This window comes from Cervus canadensis, chromosome 30 (genome assembly GCF_019320065.1).
Source record: "Cervus canadensis isolate Bull #8, Minnesota chromosome 30, ASM1932006v1, whole genome shotgun sequence".
Taxonomy (NCBI): domain Eukaryota; kingdom Metazoa; phylum Chordata; class Mammalia; order Artiodactyla; family Cervidae; genus Cervus; species Cervus canadensis.
Window position 1 is genome coordinate 16,830,273 of NC_057415.1, and position 9,961 is coordinate 16,840,233.

General features: G+C 39.1%; 1 protein-coding gene across 1 annotated transcript; it reads right to left on the minus strand.

Annotated features, from left to right (window-relative positions):
- Positions 1-3,093: 3,093 nt before the first annotated feature.
- Positions 3,094-5,220, minus strand: LOC122432015 (ubiquitin carboxyl-terminal hydrolase 14-like). Its single transcript, XM_043453715.1, has 2 exons — positions 3,706-5,220; positions 3,094-3,387 (listed from the first exon to the last, which is right to left on the minus strand). Exon 1 carries the CDS (start codon positions 5,133-5,135, stop codon positions 3,732-3,734), a length of 1,404 nt encoding a protein of 467 aa, XP_043309650.1. The 5' UTR covers positions 5,136-5,220; the 3' UTR covers positions 3,094-3,387; positions 3,706-3,731.
- Positions 5,221-9,961: the final 4,741 nt, after the last annotated feature.

Here is a 9,961-nt window from a genome sequence, read left to right on the forward strand (position 1 = left end):
TTCCACATGTATCTGTTAATATAAGATATTTTTCTTTCTCCTCCTGACTTACTTCACTTTGTATAATAGGCTCTAGGTTCATCCACCTCATTAGCACTGCCTCAAATGCATTCCTTATTATATTGAGTAATATTCCATTGTGTATATGTACCACAACTTCTTTATCCATTCATCTGGTTTTGGATATCTAGGTTGCTTCCATGTCCTAGCTGTTGTAAATAGTGCTGTGATGGACACTGAGGTGCATGTGTCATCTTCAGTTATGGCTCCCCCAGGGTATATGCCCAGTATTGGAATTTCTGGACCATGTAGTAGTTTTATTCCTAGTTTTTAAAGGAATCTCCATACTGTTCGCCATAGTGACTGTATCAATTTGCATTTCCACCAACATCCAAGAGGGTTCCTTTTGCTCTACACCCTTTCCAGCTTTTTTTTTTGGTAGCTTTTTTGATGATGGCTATTCTGACTCGTGTGAGATGATATCTCATTTTAGTTTTGATTTGCATTTCTCTACTGATGAGTAATGTTTCATGTGTTGATCATATTTTCACGTGTATGTCTTCTTTGAAGAAATATTTGTTTAGATCTTCTGTCCACTTTTTGATTGGGTCGTTTGTTTTTCTGGTATTGAGCATCTTAGCTGCTTGTATATTTTGGAAATTAGTTCTTTGGCAGTTGTTTCATTTGCTATTAGTTGTTTCATTTGCTATTATTTTCTCCCATTCTGAGAGTTGTCTTTTCACCTTGCTTATAGTTTCCTTCATAGTGAAAAGGCTTTTAAGTTTAATTAGGTGCTATTTATTTATTTTTGTTTTTATTTGCATTACTTTATTTTTCTGGGCTCCAAAATCACTGCAGATGGTGACTGCAGCCATGAAATTAAACGACCTTACTCCTTGGAAGGAAACTTATGACCAACCTAGACAGCATATTAAAAAGCAGAGACATTACTTTATCAACAAAGGTCCATCTAGTCAAGGCTATGTTTTTTCCAGTGGTCAGGTATGGATGTCAGAGTTGGACGATAAAGAAAGCTGAGCACCGAAGAATTGATGCTTTTGAACTGTGGTGTTGGAGAAGACTCTTGAGAGTCCCTTGGACTGCAAGGAGATCCAAGCAGTCCATCCTAAAGGAGATCAGTCCTGGGTGTTCATTGGAAGGACTGATGTTGAAGCTGAAACTCCAATACTTTGGCCACCTGATGCAAAGAGCTGACTCATTTGAAAAGACCCTTTTGCTGGGAAAGATTGAGGGCAGGAGGAGAAGGGGATGACAGAGGATGAGATGGTTGGATGGCATCACTGACTCGATGGACATGGGTTTGGGTGGACTCTGGGAGTTTGTGATGGACAGGGAGGCCTGGCGTGCTGCGGTTCATGGGGTTGCAAAGAGTCGGACATGGTTGAGCGACTGAACTGAACTATTTATTTTTGTTTTTATTTCCATTACTTTAAGAGGTGTGTCATAGAGGATCTTGCTGTGGTTTATGTCAAAGACTGTTCTGCCTATGTTTTCCTCCAAGAGTTCTATAGTTTCTGGTCTTACATTTAGGTCTTTAATCTATCTTGAGTTTACTTTTGTGTAACACTTAGGAAGTGCTCTGATTTCATTCTTTTACATGTAGTTGACCAGTTTTCCCAGCACCACTTATTGAAGAGACGGTCTCTTCTCCACTGTATATTTTTTCCTCCTTTGCCAAAGATAAAGGTGCCTATAGGTGCATGGATTTGTCTCTGGGTTTTGTACATTGTTCCACTGGTCTATATTTCTATTTTGTGCCAGTACTGTACTATTTTGATGACTCTAGCTCTTTGGTAAAGTCTGAAATCTGGAAGATTGATTGCTCCAGCTCCATTCTTCTTTCTCAAAATTGCTTTGGCTATTCAGAATCTTTTGTGTTTTCTACAAATTGTGAAATAACTTTTGTAGTTTTGTGAAAAATGCCATTGGTAGCTTGATAAGAATTGCATTGAAAAATAGAGGAAATGTTTTCAATTTTTCACCATTGAGGATATATTTGATATGAGTTTTTCATATATGACAATTTTGTGTTGACGTATGTTCCTTCTATGGGCTTCCCTGATGGCTCGGTGGTAAAGAATCTGCCTGCAATGCAGGAGACCCAGGTTTGATCCCTGGGTCAGGAAGATCCCCTAGAGGAGGGCATGACAACCCAGTCCAGAATTCTTGCCTGGAGAATCCCATGGACAGAGAAGCCTGGGGGGCTATAGTTCAGAGGGTTGCACAGAGTCGGACATGACTGAAGTGACTCAGCACACCACATCATCTTGCTTCTATGCTTACTTTTTGGAGAGTTTTTTCCTTTATCATAAATGGTGTTGAATTTTGTAAAAATCTTTATCTGCATCTCTTCAGATGATTATATGATTTTTATCTTTCAATTTGGTAATATGATGTGTCACATTGATTGATTTACATATTATGAAGAATCCGTGCATCTCTGGGATAAAGCTCACTTGATCATAGTGTCTGATCTCTTTAATGTGTTCTAGGATTCTGTTTGCTAGAGTAGTGTTGATGATTTTTGCATCTATGTTCATCTGTGATATTTTCCTTTAATTTTCTTTTTTGGTGTTATTTTTGTCTGGTTTCAGTATCAGGATAATGGTGGCCTCTTAGAGTGAGTTTGGGAGTTTTCCTTCCCCTACAATTATCTGGAAGAATTTGAGCAGGATAAGTGTTTGCTCTTCTCTAACCTTTTGGTAGAATTCACCTGTAAAGCCATCTGGCCCTGGGCTTTTTTGGTGGGGGGATAGGGGAGATTTTTTATTAAAGTTTCAATTTCTGTGTATGTGATTCATCTGTTAATATTTTCTGTTTCTTCCTGGTTCAGTTTTGAAGGTTATACTTTTCAAAAAAATATGTACACTTTTTTCCAGGTCCATTTTATTGGCATATGAGACTACTCATATAGTCTCTTTTTTTTTTTTTTTCCCTTTTTTTTTTTTATTAAATATCCTCATTTTCTAAAAATAAGCAACTGGAGCTTGTCAACATTTTAAGGTTCATTACTACAAAACCATAGCAAAGTTCAATGTACAAACCATAGTACATCAGAGACACAGTAACAAATGTATAATCAAATGTACTATTATTTGATCACAATTTATTTTAAAGTCATGAAAAGCCAGCAACAGTCAGGCTGGACAAATACTTGATTGTACCCATGTTTCCATGGGGGTGGGGACGCAGCACTGAGTTACACAATGAGATCAAACTTACTTCCTTTCCACCTTCCTGGCAACATTTGTGTTAGATAAGGCAAAGGATGGGCAGCTACTGAATCTCGGGTGGTTTGAACCATGCAAGAACAACAAATAATAGAGTAACAGGTGTGCAATAAACATCTGATTGCTGAATCTTGGGCTGAAAAAGACAGGGAGAAAAATTATCACAGAAGGTAATAATGGTTGAAAGGCATTTCAACTCATAATTTTTAAAAATCGATCCAAGCAATAAGCTTTTTAAAAAATTCTTCCTGCCACCTTTACACAGGGCAGCACAGTCCAAAGGCAATTTTTCTTTTCTGTTCTCTTTTCTGTAATTTCTTAGGTCGGTAACACAGAGTGGTCTGCTTCTGCCCTCTCTTGTTCCACATGAGGGGAGACACGTAAAACCACCTAAACATCTTCCTCCAAAGCTCTGGGTTATAGAAATGATCAACAAATAACATTTATTTCACACCTAAGCATAAATAGCTAAAATGAAGATTACTGTTCTCTTTCCTCTTCCATGATCTCCACTCTGCGAGGCCCGTAGAGGAGAACATAAGCTATGTGCCAGTCGCCACCGCCAGAGAGTCGTAGGATGTCCTCTGGCGTCACAATGCTGACCTTATCGTCATCGAACTTGATCCACTCATCTTGTTTCCTTTTCACCCATGAGACATAATGGCCTGAAGAGCTAGACCTTCCCTGATGCGTTAGCACTGCTTGTAAATCATAGTATCCGCAATTATTGGAGCCAATGTCATCAGCAAAAGAAAAGGGTTCATACTTAACTTCTTTTTGAGGACTACTGTTTTTGTCACCTGTCTTTGGCTGCTGATTTACTTTTTTATCCTCTAGATCCTTGAATTTTGATCGAAAAGAAACCATTTTCTCTTGAAGTTCTGGTGTACATAGTTCATACACGTCCAACATAAGAGGAAATTTCACATCCTTAAGAACTTTAGCATTCACAGATTCCTTCTCTTTGTAAAAAAATCGAACCATCTGAATAGTTAAGTAAGCAGGTAACCGGCTGATCTTGGACGATTTGATGTACAAAGCATTTCTTTGCAATGTTGGAGACTGTTTGGTGATTTCTTCCTGAAGTCGCAACTTAAGTCCTGTAAAAAGATACTTGACTTCTTGATTGATGAAACAGCTAAGCTGAAGCTGACTTTCCTTTCCTTTAGTGACTTCTTCTTCCTCAGATTCTGTACATTTCATGGTTGTCTCAAATTCGACTCCAAAGAACTGATCAATTAAACTTTTCTTTTTAGAAGGTGTCACTGCTGATGCAGATGAAGAATCTGTCTCTTTAACAGTATCATCTTCTATAGCTTCCAATTTCTGCTGTAATACTCGCATCATTTGTACCCAACACTCATTAGCATCCTGCTGAAGATACTGTCCTTGTTCGCCCTTCTCTGCAAACTGTGGAAAAGCCATGTGCAAAAACTGCAGTAGAATAATCGGTGGAATACTAGAAGTTTTATCCATGGAATCAAACAAATCTCTAAGGGCTGCAGTAATATACTGTGCCGACGCCATTTCTCCTGAAGCTCTCAAGGCGCCTGCATACCTTTTAAGGGCATCTTTGAGTTCAGGCACAGAACGAATACACTGAACTGTAGCATTCATGTAACAAGTATTACCAAGGTTTGTCAATCCACATGGTAATTCCATAGCCGATGCTAACTGTTCTTCTGTCATGTCTTCTACAAAGACAGTTTTAGCTGAGGGTTCCTCAGGAAGAGCATCTGCTGACCCCATCATTAATACAGTCATTCCATTTTTCATTTTGATGTTCCCCCAATCATCGTCCTTCAGTGTTCCTCCTTTCACCATAACTTTCTGTCTGGCCGGCTGGACTCCAGTCAGTGCAAAAAGCTGAGCCTTGAACACCATTGGAGGTTCATCAGTATTCAGTTCTACACCTTCAAATTTCTCCTTTCCCCATTTCACAGTAACAAATCAGAAGTGAAGTGAGTGCAAAAGATCTTGGATAAAATTGAACTGGATCTAATCCAACTCTCTGCTTCCCTGGTGGCTCAGACGGTAAAGCATCTGCCCGGGGGCGCCGGGGGCCCCCGGGTCGCCTCACGCCGCAGGGCCCGAGCGAGAGAGGAAGGGGCGCGGGGTCCCTCGGCGCCGCGGTCCCCCATATAGTCTCTTATGAACCTAAGTTTCTGCATTTTCTGTTGTAACTTCTCCTTTTTCATTTCTAATTTTATTGATTTGAGTCTTCTCCCCTTTTTTTGATGAGTCTGGCTAATGGTTTTTCAATTTTATCTTCTCAAAGAACCAGCTTTCAGTTTTGTTGATCTTTGCTATTGTCTTCTTCATATCTTTTCATTTATTTCTGCTTTGATATTTATGATTTCTTTCCTTCTACTAACTCTGGAGATTTTTTGTTCTTCTTTTTTGGATTCCTTTATGTGTAAATTTAGGTTGTTTATTTGATGTCTCTCTGGTTTCTTGAGGTAGGGTTGACTGTCATAAACTTTCCTCTTAACAGTGCTTTTACTGCCTCCCATAGGTTTTGAGCTTTCTTGGTTTCATTGTCATTTGTTTCTAGGTACATTTTGATTTCCTTTTTGATTTCTTCAGTGATCTGCTGATTATTCAATAGTTTGTTGTTTAACCTCCATGTGTTTGAGTTTTTGATAGTTTTTTTTTTCCTTTCTGAAGTTGGTGTCTAATCTTACAGTGTTGTGGTCAGAGAAGATGCTAGAAATGATTTCTTTTCTCTTTTTTTTAAGTTTACCAAGACTTGATTTGTGGCTCAAGATATGATCTATCCTGCAGAATGTTCCAAGTGCAATTAAGAAAAAAGTGGTCTACTGTTTTTAGAAGAAATGCCCTGTAGCTATCGTACATATCAATCAGGTCCAAATGGTCCAATATATCATTTGAACCCCCTGTGTTTCCTTTTTAATTTTCTGTCTGGATGACCTGTTCATTGGTGTGAGTGGGTTATTAAATTCCCCCACTATTATTGCGTTACAGTCAATTTCCCCTTTAATTGATGTTGGCATTGGCCTTACGCATTGAGTTGCACCTATGTTGTATGCATATATATTAATAACTTTTATAGCTTCTTGGATTGATACCTTGATCATTGTATACTATCTTTCCTTGTCTCTTGTAACAGTCTTATTTAAAGTCTATTGTATCTGATATGTGCATTGCTACTCCTGCTTTCTTTTGATTTCCCATGCATGGGTTATCTTTTTCCAGCCCCTCACTTGCAGTCTGTCTGTGTACCTAGGCCTGGGGTGCATCTCTTGTAGATAGTATATATAGGTGTCTCATTTTTGTATCCATTCAGCCAATCTTTGACTTTCGTTGGAGCATTTAGCCCATTTACATTTAAGGTAATTATTGGTATGTATGACCCTGCTACCATTTACTTTATTGTTTTGGGTTTGTTTTTATAGGCCTCTTCTTTTTGTGTTTCCTGTCTAGAAAAGTTTCTTTAGCATTTGTTGAGGAACTGACTTGGTGGTGTTGAATTCTCTTAGCTTTTGCTCATCTGTAAAGCTTTTGATTTCTCCTTTGAATCTGAATGAGATTCTTGCTAGAATAATAATCTTGGTTGTATTTTTTTCCTTTTCATCACTTTAAATATGTCCTGCTATTCCCTTCTGGCTTGTAGAGTTTCTGTTGAAAGATCAGCTGTTAGCCTTATGGAGACCCCCTTGAATCTTATTTGTTGCTTTTCCCTTGCAGCTTTTAATGTTTGTTCTTTGTGTTAATTTTTGTTAGTTTGATTAATATGTGTCTTGATGTGTTTCTCCTTGAGTTTATCCTATATGTGACTCTCTGGGCTTATTGGACTTGGGTGGCTATTTTCTTTCCCATTTTAGGGAAATTTTCAATTATAATCTCCTCAAATATTTTCTCATGCCCTTTCCTTTCATCTTCTTCTGCCGGGACTCCTATGATTTGAATCTTGTTACATTTAATGCCATTTCATTGGTCTCTGAGACTGTCCTCATACTTTTTATTCTTTTTTCTTCATTGTGTTCTGTTTCAGCTATTTCCTCCATTCTAATTTCTAGCTCACTTATCCATTCTTTTGTTTCAGTTTTTCTGCTGTTGGTTCCCTCCAGTGTATTTTTAATCTCAGTTATTGTGTTGTTCATTGTTGATTGTTTATTCTGTAATTCTTCAAGGGCCTTATAAACATTTCTTATATCTTCTCAATCTGTGCCTCCAGTCTATTTATTCATGCCTCCATTTTATTTTCAAGATTTTGGATCATCTTTACTATCATTATGCTGAATCCTTTTCAAGTAGATTGACTATTTCCTCTTCGTTTGTTTAATCTTGTGGGTTTTTATCATGTTCCTTCATTTGTTGGCTGTTTTTCTGTCTTTTCATTTTGTTTTAAATTACTGTGTTTGGGTCTCCTTTCTGCACGCTGGATGGTCATACTTCCTCTGAATTGTGGAGTCTGCCTCCCATTGGTGGTATTGGGTCAATGTCTTATGAAGTTTTCCGGTTGGATTGATTTGTGACTGTGTTCTTTTTCATTTAGCTAGATCATATCTCTCCAAAGGGCAATGTCATGTCCAGTAGTGTGTTTTGGGTTGTCTGTGGCTTCAGTATGGCTTTGAGTAGCCTGTCTGCTAATGTTCAGGGTTGCACTCCTGTTTTGTTGAAGGATTGTCATGGGACATCCTGCACTGAAGCTTCCTGGCTTGAGTGGGGCTTGGTCTTAGTGTTGAGTTGGAGGCCTTTGGGAGGGCTCTTGTCTATTAATGACCTACGGGATGAGGAGTTCTGTAGTGGTCCAAAGTCCTGGAGTAAAGTCTCCCACATCTGGAATTCAGGCCCAACCCCTTACTATAGCAGTAAGATTTCACAAGACGCATAGTACAGAAGATGAAACCAATTGACTAATGGTGAAATAATTTTCAATAATCAAGATCATTAAGGGAGTGTGAAAAAAAATATAAACTAGAACTAGAGTTTTGAAAAATGCTACAAACTGTGAATAGGGGTAAGCAAAGTGAATTTCACTGGAAAGGATTTGAAAAAACACTCAGTAAGAGAGAGTATAGGGTGGCAGCCCTAAGATGGTGGAGGAATTGGACGGGGATACCACTTTCTCCCCCACAAATTCATTGAAAGATCATTTGAACACTGAGCAAATTCCACAAAACAACTTCTGAAAGCTGGCAGAGGACACCAGACACCCAGAAGGGCAGCCCATTCTCTTTGAAAGGAGGTAGGGAAGAATATAAAAGATAAAAAGAGAGACAAAAGAGTTAGGGATGGACACCCATCCCGGGGAGTGAGTTGTGAAGGAGGAGAAGTTTCCAAACACCAGGAAGCCCTCTCACCAGCAGGAGTTTTGGAACCTCGGAGGGCAACATAACCAAGAGTTTAAAAAAAAAAAAAAAGAATCCACAGATTATGTGCCTAGCCGCAACTTCAGCAGAGAGGTAGCCCAGATGCTTGTGTCTGCCAGCAGTGAACAGGGCTGAACAGAGAGGCATGGGCTGCACGCATAGAGTGGGGACTGGTCCTGAATGTCCTGAGGACAATCTGAGGGCATTGATGTGAGAGAGCAACCCAAACTGTGGGATAGCCAGAGAGAAAAAGAGAGAGAGAGAGAACTTTCCCGCAAAAGCTCTGAGGCACAGCCTGGCCCTCTCACAGAACAAAGGATTGAGCCAATACCAGAGGAGAGCTAGCTGGCTGCAGACCGGCAAATCAAACCACAATGAGGTATCATCTCACGCCAGTCAGAACGGCTGTTATCAAAAAGTCTACAAACAGTAAATGCTGAAGAGAGTGTGGAGAAAGGGGAACCCTCTTACACTGTTGGTGGGAATGCAAATTAGTACAGCCACTATGGAGAGCAGTGTGGAGATTCCTTAAAAAACTGGAAATAGAACTGCCATATGACCCAGCAATCCCACTGCTGAGCATACACACCGAGAAAACCAGAATTGAAAGAGACACGTGTACCCCAATGTTCATCGCAGCACTGTTTACAATAGCTAGGACATGGAACAACCTAGATGTCCATCGGCAGATGAATGGATAAGAAAGCTGTGGTACATATTCACAATGGACTATTACTCAGCCATTAAAAAGAATGCATTTGAATCAGTTCTAATGAGGTGGATGAAACTGGAGCCTAATATACAGAGTGAAGTAAATCAGAAAGAAAAACACCAATACAGTATATTAACGCATGTATATGGAATTTAGAAAGATGGGAATGATGACCCTATATGCGAGAAGCAAAAGAGACACAGATGTAAAGAACAGACTTTTGGACTCTGTGGGAGAAGGCAAGGGTGGGATGATTTGAGAGAATAGGATTGAAACATGTATATTATCATATGTGAAATAAATCGCCAGTCCAGGTTTGATGCATGAGACAGGGTGCTCAGGGCTGGTACACTGGGATGACCTTGAAGGATGGGATGGGGAGGGAGGGGGGAGGAGTTCAGGATGGGGAACACCTGTACACCCATGGCTGATTCATGTCAATGTATGGCAAAAACCACTATAATATTGTAAAGTAATTAGCCTCCAATTAAAATAAATTTAAATAAATAAATAAAAATAAATTTTAAAAAAGAGAGAGTATAAAACTAATTTCCTGTGATATTTTGTAGAGACTATGTTTAAAGGAAATAATAATTACTTAAGAAATCACCTATTAGGGAAGGATGACAGAACACCTTACTTTTCTCTGGTGACCTCCAGAA